Here is a 16,183-nt window from a genome sequence, read left to right on the forward strand (position 1 = left end):
GTCCCACCTACAGCCCTGCAGTGGTGGAACACACAAAACCTTTACAAAGGGCGGCTGTTACTAGAGCCAGTCCCGCAGATAATGCTAACATCAGACGCATCCCTCACCGGCTGGGGGGGACCATCTTCTAAACCATACAGTCCAAGGCAGGTGGCCAACTCAACAAATAGTGCTCCACATCAATCACCTAGAATTACTAGCAATATTTCTAGCTCTAAAATCATTCCAACCACATCTCCTCAACAAATCTGTCCTAGTCCGGACGGACAACATGACAGCAATGTATTACATACAGAAACAAGGAGGAACACACTCTTTGCAGCTTTCTCAACAAGAGCAAAACATTTGGAGAATGGGCCATTCCGCAAAACATATATCTCCTAGCAGAACATCTTCCAGGAGTACACAATCAGATTGCGGATCTGCTCAGTCATTAGATACAGCTGATTCACGAATGGGAACTTCATCCACAGGTTCTTCAACCATTTTTCCAAATGTGGGGCCACCCAGACATAGATCTGTTCGCCACACAGGAAAACGCAAAATGCCCAACCTTCGCCGCCAGGTTTCCACACCCGTCGTCCAAGGGCAATGCGATATGGATGAACTGGTCAGGCAGATTTGCGTATGCTTTTCCGCCACTCTCTCTCATTCCCCTAGTAATACGCAAGCTCAGGCAACAGTCTCTGAAGCTGATCCTAGTTGCTCCAACATGGGCACGACAACCATGGTTCACCACACTTCTCGAACTCTCGGTGGTTCCACACCAAAAACTGCGTCTCTCCCCAAAACTAGTAACGCAGAACCGTGGATGGATAAGACACCCCGATTCAGGTCAGCTGAATCTGGCGATCTGGCTCCTGAAGTCCTAGAGTTCGGTTACCTTAACCTTACATCAGACTGTATGAAAATCATCAAAGAAGCCAGGCGCCCTACTACTAGAGCCTGTTATGCAGCAAAATGGAAAAGATTTGTCATTTACTGCAATAATAATAAAATCAATCCACTGGATGCTTCAATTCAGAACATCATTTGCTATTTGCTGCATTTACAAACATGTAATCTGGCATATTCATCCATAAGATTACATCTAGCTGCTCTTGCTGCTTACTTACAAAACAGACAGCACCTGCCACTGTTTAGAGTACCTGCAATCAAAGCCTTTATGGAAAGCCTTAAAAGAATAATTCATCCCAGACTGCCACCCTCTCCGGTGTGGAATCTAAACATTGTCCTTACCAGGCTCATGGGTCCCCCATTTGAACCTCTACACAAATGTGAACTGCAGTTTCTTACATGGAAAGTAGCTTTCCTAGTTGCAATCACCTTTCTCAGGAGAGTAAGTGAGATCCAGGCTTTAACCATACAAGAACCATTCTTACAAATATATCGCAACAAGGTGGTTCTTAGAACAAATCCAAAATTCCTTCCCAAAGTAATCTCTGCTTTTCATCTTAACCAATCCATAGAGTTACCAGTGTTTTTCCAAAACCCGGACTCTTTAGCAGAGAGAGCTCTTCACACACTTGGTGTCAAAAGAGCTCTACTTTATTATATTGACAACACTAAGCCCTTTAGAAAGACAAAACAACTATTCATAGCTTTCTCACCACCTCATAAAGGACACCCCATCTCCAAAGCTGGGATTGCTAGGTGGATAGTCAAATGCATTCAGATATGCTACCAAAAGGCTAAACGCACATTAACACGCAAACTAGGGGCTTCCATGGCATTCTTAGGGAACATTCCCTTAGATGACATCTATAAGGCAGCAACATGGTCTACAACACACACCTTCACCCAGCACTATTGTGTTAACGTGCAGGTAAAGCAACTGACTTTTGTAGGCCAAGCTGTTCTTAAGACACTTTTTCAATCCACTGCAACGGATACAGGTGACCACCGCTAGGGGAAACACTGCTGTACAGTCTATGCAGTAGTATGAATTTTGCAGCTCATATGCCTCAAACGGAAAATGCTACTTGCCAGTATGCATCTGTTCTTGGCATGTAGAGCTGCAGAGATTCATACGCCCACCCGCCTCCCCGGAACCTGTATCTGTTCCAGTTTTATCTTAATTAGATACATTAACATGGACATTTCTTTTGTTTCTTACTAACTCCATCATTTCCCTTCATGGCGAAAAACAATCTGAGGATGGAGTCCATGCCCATGCGCACTATCACCCAAGGGAGGAGTCCCCTATCTCGTGACCACAGAAGACTTCTTCCAAGACTACAAGGTGCAAGCATCCGAGCCCAACACCAGATGGCAATCTATTCAGTAGTATGAATCTATGCAGCTCTACATGCCAAGAACAGATGCGTACTGGTCAGTAGCATTTTCATTCCAGTTCCTTCATAAGGTGTGCATTAGATTCTACTGTCACTGCTGCCTGAGGGATCAATACCAGTGTCCTATTAAGGAGACATGCATGGTTGTGTAGCTCTGGTTTTAAACCAGAAGTCCAGTAGACATTATTAAATATCCTATTTGATAAACAATATCTCCTTGGCCCACAAGTGGATGAATCCTTAGAGAAGATGAAAAAAGACTCAGAAGTAGGTAAGTCCATGGGAGCACTACAGACACCTTCCAATAGAGGCCCCTTTCGTCGCTCCTTTTACAAAGGAGGTTCAAAAACCGCTTCCACTGATGCCTCCATATTTTCTTACAGGCCACAATGTCTGTCCTCTTTTTCTAGAGGATTTTACAGGTACAGCTATAGGGGTAACAACGCCAAAGGTCAGGGCAAAGGCACACCGACCCATGCCTCCCCATTTGCCAACAAACAGTGACACCATAATCCACCCCCCCCCCCCCCCCCCCCCCCCGATCATCCTTCACCTGTCGGGGGTCGACTACAAAAGTTTTTTCCCACTTGGCAGTCAATAACATCCAAGTGGGTGTTAGACCTTATTCAACATGCTTATTGCCTGGAGCTCACCAGCAATCCTTTAGTTTTTTTAATATAGCGCGATCTTGACCCAAAGATATCGGAGTGCTTTACATGAGCACCAGTTGCATTACAGACAGGCACATTAGTTTTTGTTTAGGCATGGGGAGATTAAGTGCGTGGTCCAGAATCACAGGATGTTGAGCTTCCCTGCCGAGCCTCGAACCCGGCAATCCTCCCATTATTCTGCCTCGCACTCACAGGTTTTCTCTGGAACATCAACAACTGCTCAAACAAGAAATACAAGCTATTTTAATAAAAGTAGTCACAGTACTAGTTCCAATACAACATCAAGGGTCAGGGGTTTACTCCCTGTACTTTCTAATTCCCAAAAAGGATGGCTCTCCAAGGCCTATTTTAGATCTAAGGCCTTTAAACATTTACATACTATCAGAACACTTCCATTTGGTTACACTTAAATAAGTACTTCCATTTCTGTAGCAAGGGGACTTCATGTCAACACTGGATTTAAAGGACACATACTTTCACGACCCTATTCACCCAGCACATCGCAAATACCTCAGGTTTGTCATATTAGGGAATCATTATCAATTCAAAGTCCTCCCACTTGGAGTCACCACTGCATCCAGAGTGTTCACCAAATGCTTAGTAGTGGTAGCTGATCATTTAAGACCTCAACAAATTCAGGTCTTCCCATATCTAGACAATTGGCTTATTAAAGCCTATACACATCATATGTGTGAACGACACACTCAAATCTTCTCCATCAGTGGGATTCACAATCAGTGCTCAGAAATCCCACCTTCAACCTTCACAACTGCAACCAAATCTAGGAACTGTTATCAACACTCAAATAGTTCTAGGGTATCAAATGCAGCAGGATTAAAATATTTCAAGCACTGCTACCACTATTTCAAAGGAATCAATATCTAACAGTCTAAACTTTCATGCGACTTCTCGGGAGGATGGCATCATGATTTGCTACAGCGCCTCATCCAAGACTAAACCTGCGTCCTCCACAGGAATGTTTAGCACTTCAGTGGATTCAATCACAGGGTCAACCACACTATCTAGTGTTGGTAGACAGCTACCCATCGCTCTTTGCAGTGGTGGAACACACAGAACTTATAAAAGGGGTGGCCCTTCGTCAACCCTCGTCCACAGTTCGTTCTAACAGTGGATGCACCCCTGACAGGATGGAACGTTAACCTACACCGTCTAACTGTTGAGGGTCTCTAGGACACCAGAATCTTCACATCAACTACCTAGAGCTTCAAGCTGTCCACCTAGTGTTGAAAGCATAGGCAAGGTTGTCCCAGACCAGACAGACAATATGACAGCCATGTACTATGTACAAAAACAGGGGGGACATAATATCTACATCTGTCATACCCCTTTCAGGTCATTTCGCGTTGGGCAATACATCTCAGAATCCACCTTCTAGCAGAAGTTAACCTTACAGGGACAGACAACAACTTTGCGGACCTCCTCAGCAGGATGCGGCAACAAGTCCACAGGTGTGAACTTTACCCCCCAGTCTTCCTCCCATACTTCTACAAATGGGGGTTTCCACAAATAGACCACTTTGCGAAAGCACAAAACGTAAAATGCAAAAACCTCTCTTCCAAGTTCTCACAACCTCTATCCAAAGGCAACGCCCTATGGATGAATTGGTCAGGATTATTTGCTTACGCTTTTTTGCCTCTGCCACTACTTCCATTTCTGGTTCGGAAGCTAAGGTAGCTGTCCCTCACTCTTATTCTAGTAGCACCCACATGGGCTTGTCAACCATGATTTACAACTCTACTCGAACTTTCAGTACTGCCACATGAGAAGCTTTACCTAATACCAAGCCTTCTCACTCAGAACCATGGAGAAACCAGCCACCCAAACTCAAAGGAGCTAAACCTAGCGATTTGGCTCTTGAAGTCATAGAATTTGGATATCTAAATCTGCCACCTATCACTAGAGCTTGCTATGCAGCAAAGTGGAAAAGGTTTGTTTTTATTGAAATAACAATTGACCCACTAAATGCATTTATACAAAACATTCTTTTTTGCATTTACAACGCTCAGGTCTGGCATACAACTCCATATGTCAACACCTTGCAGCAATGGCTGCCTACCTTCAAAACAGACAACACTTATCTTTGTTCAGAGTACCAGCTATATTAACGCGGAAAGGACTTTATCTACAACTCCTAACGCACATTCTACTCGTAAAATAGGTGCATCCATGGCTTTTTTAGGTGACGTTCCAATAGCTGACATTTGTAAAGCAGCTCATGGTCTACGCCACACACATTTACCAAACACTATTGTGTGGATGTGGTAGCACGCCATCAAGCTAATGTAGGACAGGCAGTGCTACAAACACTTTTTCAAACAACTGCAACATCCACTGGTTAGCCACAGCTTTTTGGAGGGCACTGCTATATAGTGTATGCAAATCATGTGTATCTACAGCACACATGCCTCGAACAGATTGTTATTTACCCTGTAATCATCTTTTCTTGGCATGTGGAGTTTTAGATTCACATGAGCCTTCCCTCCTCCCCAGACACCTATGGTCGTTGCAGTTTTTATTTACATTATACATGCATGAACAACACTCTACTTACTCCATTCTCTTGCGGGAAAATAATCTAACAATGGAGTCTATGACCATGCGCACTATTACCAAGAGGAGAAGTCACCTTACCTCGTGACTCGAAAGACTTCTTTGAGGAAAAACAACTTGCAAACATCCAAACACAACACTAGATGACAGGATTATGCAAAGCATGTCAATTTACGGCTTTACATGTTAAGAACAGATGCTTACAGGGTAAGTAACATAATCCTTTCCTAAGTCGCTAGAGGGAGAAGGTGTGCTTTTCTTTGGCAGTAGCGTAAGGTTTGTGAAACACGCTTCTACTCAGTCTGTTAATGATTCTGTACAAAAAATGTTAATATTGCATCTGAATGTGTAAAACCTTGCGAAGTCTTTTGTACCTGTTAGGATATAAAGTTATTCCTATTCTCCGTATAACTATCTCTATGACTATACCCAAAATAAAAAGGCATAAGATACGTAAAAAAGAATGTAGAAAATACAGTTGTGGATGTTTGCATTCGCCAGCACCAAGCACCATTTTTGGAGAAATTTAGTTATCCATGTTCCTTTTTTTTTTTCTTAAAGTGAGTCATGACTTTTGGGCTTCATAGAGCATTTTCAAAATACCATGTCCATCTTCGATACTGTTTCTTCTTTGTGTTGATTTTTCCTTAGGTTCCTTGGATAATATATCTTTTGTTTCTGCTGCAGATTTAACAAGAAGCCAAAGAGAGGAATCCAGTACTTGCAAGAACAAGGAATGCTTGGCACATCACAAGAAGATATTGCCCAGTTCTTGCATCAAGAGGAAAGACTAGATTCTGTAAGAAAATTGTGTTTTGATTGCTGACCTGTAGCTCTGACTGTGCATCAAAGTGTGTCATCATGTCATATATCCTTGTGCAACACACATGTAACACCAAAAACCTTAGTGGAGTAAAATTTGTTTTGTCTGTATTCGAAATTAGCATTGCCTCACTGTTCTCTTTGATGTTTACATTGTATTGTATCTCATGGTGCAATCTTAATTTAACAAAATTGAGTAATTATATTGCCCAGGCATCCTAACATAATCCAGTTGGTTGAAGTGAAATTTACAGAAAGTGAGCATTGTATTAAGGACATGTTGGCTAGTAATGCCAAAATACATTAAAGCGTATATTAAACACTTATGTTATGAATATTCATTATGAATTTAATAATAGCTATAATATATGCCTATGTTATTCTTTACTTTTTAGACTCAGGTTGGGGAGTTTCTTGGTGATAATGATAAATTTAACAAAGAAGTCATGTATGCATATGTGGATCAGCATGACTTTTCAGGAAAAGATTTTGTGTCAGCCCTTCGTCTGTTCCTTGAAGGCTTCCGTCTTCCAGGAGAGGCACAGAAAATTGATCGCCTAATGGAGAAATTTGCTGCCAGATATTTGGAATGTAATCAAGGGTAGGTCATATAATATCACTATTCTCTACTTATGAATCTGTACATTAATTTAATTAATTTATGGTTAATAACTTCTTTTTATGTTTCAGGCAAACCCTATTTGCTAGTGCAGATACAGCCTATGTCTTGGCATACTCAATTATCATGTTGACGACAGATCTTCATAGCCCACAGGTGTGTTTTGTTTTTGTACCACTTTATTGTAATTTTTCATGAGTACATGTAAATGTGATTTGAATGATGCCTGAAATAGGATTTCAGCTTAGAATTTAGAATAATACTTTCACTCTTTGTGTTCTAAATATTATTTTGCTATGGCCAAGCTTTTTTGTTTGATAACAAATCATTACTGTTTCTATTCACATTCTTTTGTAATTGTTTTGCCATAAGGGGCATTTAGTGCTAATTAATTTTACATCTGGCTAGAAGGAGGTCATTATGGGTATCTATTTTTGTGTAAATTAAAGATGTTTTTTTTATTTGGTACATTTTTTGCAACTATATATTAAAACATCAGTTCAATAGTTGTACACCCATCAGAACCTCACCAGTGTGTGACCTACAACTCCAAAGTTGCCCTTTCTGTCTGTCCGTTCTAGTCTACTTGGTTAGATGATAATATATCAAAATCTACAAACAAGAGTATACTGATAGTTGTGTCATATTTTTTTTTTGATAAGCAAATTTTTATTTTGCAAATAAACAAACAAAGTACATGGACAACCGTCCAAGCAAACTGGCATCAAAAGACATTGGATACATCCTGTGCCCATCCGCAGCACAACCCCCCGCCCCCTCCCCAACCACGTCACTCCCAGTTGTGTCATATTTAATGTAATTTCTTGAGATTTTATTTGGCAGTGCTTTTGTTCTACTCGCTTATTTTTCACACTAGAGACACAACATACTTGGCTCTAGAACAAAAGCAGTGTTTTTTCTTGGGAGGTACTTGGGGGACATTCAGCAGTTTGCACAGATGTGCTTTCCGAGGAAAACGATTCAGCACCAATTATCAAAAAGAAGGATAAGCATTGGTTAAAAATAAAAAGAAGTTCTTCAGTCAGACTTGCTGGCATTATACCAGGCAAATGTCAATGCAATTATAGCTACCAACAGTGTGCGAGTGCCATGATTATACTTAACTAATTCACCTACAGCATTGGTAAAGTGTTACACATATGCTGCTGAAGGGAAATGACGCGATGGATCAGGACATTGAAATAACAAATAATCTACTAGAGCCTTGCCTATAGACATTTTTGTGCTTCTTCCAGTTTGACTGTGCATGCTTTCTGTTCATCATGAGATGGAAGCTTAAGCAATGGATTTACTCTGACCCTTCAACTGGAATAGTGCTTCAATAATACCAAACAGGTAGCATTAATAAAGTGATGTTTAGGGGTCAGATGCAATGGTACCTCTTCAGATACCGATAAAGGATTCTGACTTTACTCTTCAGCTATAAATGCCCGACACACGTATGGGTGATACTCTCTTGTTTTCCTCCATTCTGGAAGTTTCTCACAGGATCTTTCCATCATAGGCAATAGCAGGGTCTGCTGGCCGTGTTGAGCATTTGCCACCACCAGTTTCTGAGTTTGATGTAATAAATAGTGCAAAACTCTCAGTACAACCCCAATCGCCATTACCAAGATCCTGGCAAGTCCAAGTCTTTCAGTATGCGCATTATTGGCTTCTGAGTTTCTCATTCTCTGTCGAATGTGAGGGGTGCCACCACATAGTACTGAACTGAATCTTCAACCCAGTATTTACTGTGAATTTACTCTTAAATCCTCTTATAGCAGCCAGGAAGGTGCAGTGGAGAGACTGGAGAAACCCCACCCCCCACCAGCACAGAGTTGATGCCAACTGTGATACAGTGTATCTTATTATGTAGGGACCTTGTCATATCAGTGTAGTAGTCCTTTTGGCCTTGTTTAGACTTGGCGTGCAAAATGTAAGGATCAGCATGAGGCTAACCCAGATTTGCCTTCAGCTGATTGGAATCGAGCATCAAATCTCCCTGCAAAAATCTTATCGAATATTTATTTATTTAGTGTTTTCTATAGCGCGAACAAGACACCCTTATAGTGCGAACAAGAGCGCTTTGCAAGTTGGAAAAAGGGGGCAGTGTGATACAAACGGTGATCATGTACAGACATGGTATTGATCACACACAAAAAAACAATAGAACAATATGTACAAATATAAATATAAATGATAAGAGTAGCAGGGAATGGTCGCTCATATGAATAGGGAGGTAGGCACCTCAATTTGAGAGTAATTTGTTATGAAATAGAGTTTGTACGTCTTTCCTAAAGATGGGGGTGGCTGGGTTGCATCTGATCTCGGGCGAGGAGAGATTTCCACATTTTTGGGGCAATTCTGGAGAAGGATCTGTTCAAAGTTTTCTTTTTATTGAATTTTTGTGGTTTGAGTAGTAAGGAGCTTATGCTTCTAGAGTGTCTTTTTTCCCATGATAAGGTCAATTTCTCGGTCCGTTACGAGGTAGTATTCTGATTCAGGTCTTTGTGTCATACAAGCAATTTTGACCTGGATCCTGGCCTCATAGGGTAGCCATTTCAGGCATTGCAGTTCAGGAGTGATATGATCACGTTTTTTTAGAGCCAATGATGAGCCTAGCAACTATATTTAGAGTAGGCTTTAGGGACGCAAACACCATTTTTAGAAGGCCCACAAGGGTGGCCCTCCCCTAGTCTAATCTCGATAGTAAAATAGCTTGAACTGCTGCTTGGAGATCTGCCAAGGGCAAAAAAGGTTTTAGTATCCTTAGGATGTGTAATTGGTGGTTAACTCCTCTGGTGCTGGAACTAATGTGTTGTTGAATGGACAGGCTCTGTTCAAGGTTATAGCTAGGGATTTAGCAGAATAATTGATATGTGGGGTACAATTCAAGGCAGTAAGATAAGGGAACCAGTCTGTGATAATGGGGCGATGGTGGATGGTGAGATCAGTAGGAATTTTGTTTTGAGGGCATTGAGTCTGAGGTGGTAATGGGTCAGCCAATGTTGTGCTTGTGTCAGGGTGTTTTTGAGGATATTGATGTCCTCAGGAAAAGAGAGTTTCAAATAAAGTTGGATATTGTTCACGTACATGTGGTAGGAAATGAGTGCGAGTTTGAGAATTTTAGTTAGGGGCTCCATATATAAGTTAAATCGTGTCGGGGAGAGAGTAGAGCCTTGGGGTACGCCCAACGACACTGGTGACTGACTGAAGAGAGGATAGTCCATTAGGATGCGCTGAGATCTGTTTTGGAGAAAAGAGGAGAGACATTTTAGTACTGTCCTGGAGAGACCCATTCTGTGTTTAAGAACGTACAAAAGGGTATCATGATAGACATTGTTGAATGCCGCTGACGGGTAAAGAAGAAAATGTAAGCAAGATTCTGTTCAAGTGAGCAAAGGGCATAATCGACAATGTGGAACAAGGCAGTTTTGGTGCTATGAACTGGTCGGAAGCCAGATTGACATTGTTCGTGGAGTTGGAAATGCTCAATGTGAACGCAAAGCTGTAAGTGTATACATTTTTCAAAGAATTTGGCTAAAGTAGGGATGTTGGAGATAGGGCGGTAATTATTGGGATCAGACTGTTCAGAGTTGGGTTTTTTAGGATAGAGTCATCTGCTCGCTTTTGAGGAAATCAGGTAAGATGTCTTAAGTGAGTGAGTCATTGATTATCATGGTCCATAGTGGGAGTAGGAGGTGGATACATTTGTTGAGAAATTTGTAGGGGAGGGGTTCGTTGAAGTGGTTGGAGTATTTAAGAGAAGTTAAAAGGTTTAAGATGTCATTTTTTCCAAAGGTTTTAAAGCTAGACTAGGCAGCGTTATTTTTAGGTGAGCGTGGGGATTTTCTCTGGCAGCCTTCCTGATCATCCGGGGTGCGGTGTAGGAGGGGTATGGGTGGTAGGAGTTGCATAGCGTTCCGGATATCGTTGGAGATTAGTGTGGTTTTATCACCAAAGAAGGTGTCAAAGGTCTTGCAATTTGGTGCTGTTTTGTTGCCTGAGGAAGGAGGGTTGCTCTTGCAGATCTTCTGGTTTTTGTATAATTTGGAACTGTTTTTTTGAGTCGATTAGTTGCTGTGTCTAGTTGCTGTTGGAAGTACGTTGTTCTAGAGTCCCTGATGTGCCTTTTGTAAACACTCCTTTTTTATTGTAGGACTTTGAGGTTGGACAAGGAGGGGTATGTTGCCAAGCTCTTCCTGCAATTCTGAGGTGACGCCATTTCTCATTAAGGTCACAATCGAACCAGTGGTTTATTAGTTTAGTCGGGATTCTTTTTAGTTCTTCGGGTGCAAGGGTATCCATGATTTTGGACATAGAATGTATTTAGTGCTCGGTGAGGACAAGAGCGTTATCCATAGAGGCGGGTGGGGGGAAGGATGTCATTACTAACAGCCAACATAGTGAGTGGGTTAATGTTGCGGGTAGCTCAGACCCAGTGTTTGGCTTTCACAGGTTGACCCTTAGAGATGGTTGCCCTTACTGAGATAAGGAAGGTGATGCAGTGGTGGTCAGTCCAGTCACAAGATAGGATGGATTCAATATGTATTAAGTCCTCTTTTGCAATGATTACATCAAGGTTGGCCTTTTTGTTATGGGTTGGGCTACTGCACCTTGGATAAGGTTGAGGTCCTTGAGGAAGGATTTGAAACTGTTCATTTGAGTTGTTCAAATGAATGTTAAAGTCACCAAAAAAAATCTGGTTGTTGTGTTCATCATTTTTGGAGGGGATTATCTCCATGATCTGTTCGATGAATGTGTGGTTATCTCTTATCGGGTGGTAAAACGTGTGAAGAGAACAACTTGAGTTGTCATTGGTGTTGATGTTAATCTTTAGGTATTCGCAGGAAGGCAGTGGGCGAGTGTGTGAGAGTGTTAGAGAAAGTGTGGACCTGTATATACAGTGTAAGCCACCAGTTTCAGTGAGCACAAAGATGTCCAAGTCAAGGTTAAGAAGATCGGCTATGTCCGTCGCATGTTTCAGAGCTGACCGGCAATTGATTAACGCGCATTTTAGGGATGTTCTGAGTGTGGTCATGGGTGTATGTGAGACGGGAACTTGTTTGAGACTTGTGTTATTTATAAATCTAGTGTTGTGGTTGGATGTCCTGAAAGGGTGGGTGATGATCGATTTTTGTGTAGGGTATAGCGAGGTCGGCTGAAGCATGGTTATAGGTGTCTAAGAGGGAAAGTATATCATGGGCTGATAACTGTCTGACTAGCCCATTGGTTCTGCAGGAATGGTTATGGTTAGGAGTGGATTTTCAATAAGGATGGGAGCCCGTCAGTAGAGAGCGATGGAGGCGAGTGGTAATTAGGAATTAGAGAGTTGTTAATCTGGGGGTGAGTCTTGTGTAAGAACCAGTTATGTTCTAGATTGGAGCTGATATTAACTAGTTTGAGTATGTCAGCCTAGATCAAATGTAGTTCAGAAATTATAGTGTTAAGTATAGGGTCGGTGAAGCGGCTTCCGAGAGTATCCAGGCCGGGGGAAGCATTGTATTGTAGAGAGCTAGCCAAATCATGACTGTTTGTGAAGCTAGCGTCCGTAGAGGTCTCCAAAGGGGACTTACAATACAACTGCTCTTCATGGACACTCTCCCAGTAGTCTGGTCAGATCATAAGGCAGTGCTTTTCGAGCTCACCGCTCCCAACAGTCACACATGTAATCCAGAGAAAAAAACACAAATGATTAGCAGAGCCTGGAATAAGATTAATTCTGAGGAATTACAAGAATTGTTGATTGCAACCTCGCCATCCTTCCCCACAGATTTGGAAGAAGCAGCCCAATCATACACCATATGGCTTGAGGCAGCCGGCAATAAGCTTGCTCCAAAAAAACTCATCGGCCCCAACAGGGCACGTCCTTCCTCCCCCTGGTACTCTCAGGAACTAAGAGACCAAAAACTGGTCTGCAAACACCTAGAGAGAAACTGGAGGAAGAAATATGATGATAGTGACCAGAATAAATATAAACTCAGCTTAGCACACTACAAACAGCTGCTTCTAAAAGCCAAACTAGAGTTCTTCACCAATTGAATTAACCTGGCAAAAAATTCCAGCAAAGAACTATTTAAAACGGTCACATCTCTGGCATACCCGACCACTCCTACTATCACTGTGAGCCAGGAATTATGCGACAAAATTGCTCAATTCTTCCAACTATTTTCTCAATCTTCACCAATACAACAACCAAATCCAGTACCCTCCAATCCGATGACGGTCAATCAGGAAAGGTGTCACGATCCAGCTTCTTTCCTCAGGGTCTGACGCGAAGACACAATGGCCCACCTCTCGATAGCTTCAACTCTGCTTTAAACGTGACAGAGTATTGAAGTGATCAAGCGGGGGGAAGGGTAAGAGGAAGGGAACAGCAGGGAAGGAGATCTGTAAAGGAAAAGGTTATAATACAACCAAATGAATCTTGTCAATAAAGTTTTTCTTAATCTCAACTTGTTAGACATTCATACACAAAATTAGACCGTGGTTATTAATAAGTTCTTTAAATGATGTCACACTTCTGGTGGAGCGAATATCATACAGAAAAATCACTGAACTAATTGCACAAAGTTCGTTACTACATAATCGCACTTTCATCCAAAGACTGTCTTCATCTTGATTGATAATGCTTTGGATAAATTGTAGTTTACTTGAAAGTTCACCAGACACGTCAAAATAGTAATTAAACAAATCAAGTCTGCCTGTATTTAGTTCTTCACAAATATGCTAAACAAATGTATGACCAAAGTAACTGAAACGTTCTCAAAATGAGCGCTCGGTAAATATATGCAAATGAGGAAACGATCGAAAACGTGATCGTGCTGCAACTATATTAACAATTAACAATATAATCCCCTACCTTCAGAGTACGACCAACCCTGTAAATAAGCGAGGAGATTTATGAATCAGGGGAAAATCTCTGCGGGAGCCGGCAGGACCAACGCGTTGCAATGGGCTTGAATATACACCAATGAATGGTGACCTATTCGTAGGACACCCCCGCGCCGCACGGCCACCAGCTGTCGCGTGTGCCCCCGCCTGCCGCTGCTCTCAGCCTCGCTGAGCCTTCCCGCCTTCGGGCCACACCCCCCGCCGCCGCTCATTGTTCCCGCATCTCTGCCTCTGTGCTGCTTCGTTTTTACATTATACTGTATTTTGTTTATAATTTCTTTGTCTTCCTGTGCTAGTTTTGCTGTCCCCCCCCCTGTGCTGTTGTCCCCTGCGCCCCGCACCCCGCCTCCCGCTTCCCGCCGCCGGGAGTGTGGACACGCCCCCTTCCTCCCCGCTCCCGCCTCCCAGCTGCTCCGCCCTCCCTGCACTTCGCCATAAATGGCGACCGTGCGCACGCGCAGCGTTGACGCGCAGCGGGCGCGCCAATTGTGCGCCGAAGGCGCGCCAAAGGTAAGCGCGCCTGGACGGTGCCCAGGGCCAGGACCCCTGGCCCCCGCACTCACCAGCCCACCCGCCGGACCTACGACGCCACCAAACTCTACGCACTCAACGCCGGTAGAACCCCGGGCTGCTATCGAGCCACCCCGAGACGCACCCACGGACCCTTCTGCTGCTACTCCTGCAAGTTCACCTGCATTCGGACCTGCACCACACCAGCACCGACCAAGCCGAACTCCAGCAGCAACCACCTCAAGTGCATCCTGCTCAACACCCGCTCCGTCCACAGACACACCGTCGAACTCTGGAACCTGCTCGACACCACAGCCCCAGACATCGCCTTCCTCACGGAAACCTGGATGAACGCCTCCTCAGCGCCCGACATCGCCATCGCCATCCCGGACGGCTACAAGATCATCCGGAGGGACCGCATCAACCAGACAGGAGGAGGCATCGCCATCGTCCACAGGAACACCATCCGCATCACGACCAACACCGACGACACCCTCGCACCCGCCGAACACCTGCACTTCCAGATCCACATCAACCCCAAGACCACCCTCCGCGGCACCCTCATCTACAGACCCCCGGGACCACGCACACAATTCAGCGAAGACATCGCCGACTTCATCAGCCCGCACGCCCTCCCCTCCGCTGACTACATCCTCCTCGGGGACCTCAACTTCCACCTGGAGAACAACAACGACCGCAACACCACCACCCTGCTGGACAACCTCGCCAACCTCGGTCTCAAGCAACTGGTGACCACCCCCACCCACTACGCCGGACACACACTCGACCCCGTCTTTTCATCTAGCAAGGACATCGCCTTCAGCCACGCCACCGGACTCCACTGGACGGACCACAGCTGCGTGCACTTCAACTTCAGAAGGACCACGATCCACCACCACCAGCAACAGGTTGTACGCAGAAGCTGGAACAAGATCACAGCCGACCAGCTCGCGACCTCCCTGATCATGAACCCTCCCACCAGCGCAACGAACCCAAGCCAGGCGGCCACCAACCTCGCGAAGTGGATCAGCAACTGCGCAGACGACCTCGCCCCTCTGAAGACCCCGCCCAGCAGACCCGGCAGCAAGAAAGCCCCATGGTTCACCGACGAACTCAAGAGTTCCAAGAAGAACTGCCGAGCCCTCGAGAAAGCCTGGCGCAGAGACCCAACACCGAACAACATGACTGCCCTCAAGCTCGCCACCCGAAAACACCACCAACTGATCCACGCCACCAAGAAAACTGCATTCAAGGAACGACTGGACAACAACGCACACAACAGCAAGGAATTCTTCAACATCGTTAAAGAGCTCTCCAACCCCAACGCCGGAAACAACGACATCACCCCTTCGCAGGACCTCTGCAACTCCCTCGCCTCCTACTTCCACAACAAGATCGCGGACATACACAACAGCTTCAGCTCTCAACCGACGCACGCCACGACTGAACCACCGCCCCCCCCCACCACCACCCTCCGCGCCTGGACCCCGATCAGCACCGAAGACACCATCCGCACGATGAACTCCATCCACTCCGGATCTCCGACCGACCCCTGCCCTCACCACATCTTCAAATAGGCCGACGCTGTCATCGCACCCCACCTGCGGGACATCATCAACACCTCCTTCGACACCGCCACCTTCCCAGAGAGCTGGAAGCACGCCGAACTCAGCTCTCTACTAAAGAAGCCATCTGCCGACCCCACCGACCTCAAGAACTACCGCCCCATCTCACTGATCCCGTTTCCTGCTAAAGTCATCGAGAAGACCGTCAACAAGCAGCTGGTCGCCTTCCTCGAG

At 44.4% G+C, this 16,183-nt stretch overlaps 1 protein-coding gene across 1 annotated transcript in view; it reads left to right on the forward strand.

The window, feature by feature from the left end:
- Positions 1-16,183, forward strand: part of ARFGEF1 (ARF guanine nucleotide exchange factor 1) — a 1,069,199-nt gene that overhangs the window by 599,103 nt on the left and 453,913 nt on the right. The window contains exons 15-17 of the mRNA XM_085605493.1: positions 6,224-6,335; positions 6,754-6,959; positions 7,049-7,133. Coding sequence (XP_085461619.1) covers positions 6,224-6,335; positions 6,754-6,959; positions 7,049-7,133 — 403 coding nt within the window. The remainder of the gene's footprint in view (positions 1-6,223; positions 6,336-6,753; positions 6,960-7,048; positions 7,134-16,183) is intronic.

Source organism: Triturus cristatus, chromosome 5_1, assembly GCF_964204655.1.
Source record: "Triturus cristatus chromosome 5_1, aTriCri1.1, whole genome shotgun sequence".
Lineage (NCBI taxonomy): Eukaryota > Metazoa > Chordata > Amphibia > Caudata > Salamandridae > Triturus > Triturus cristatus.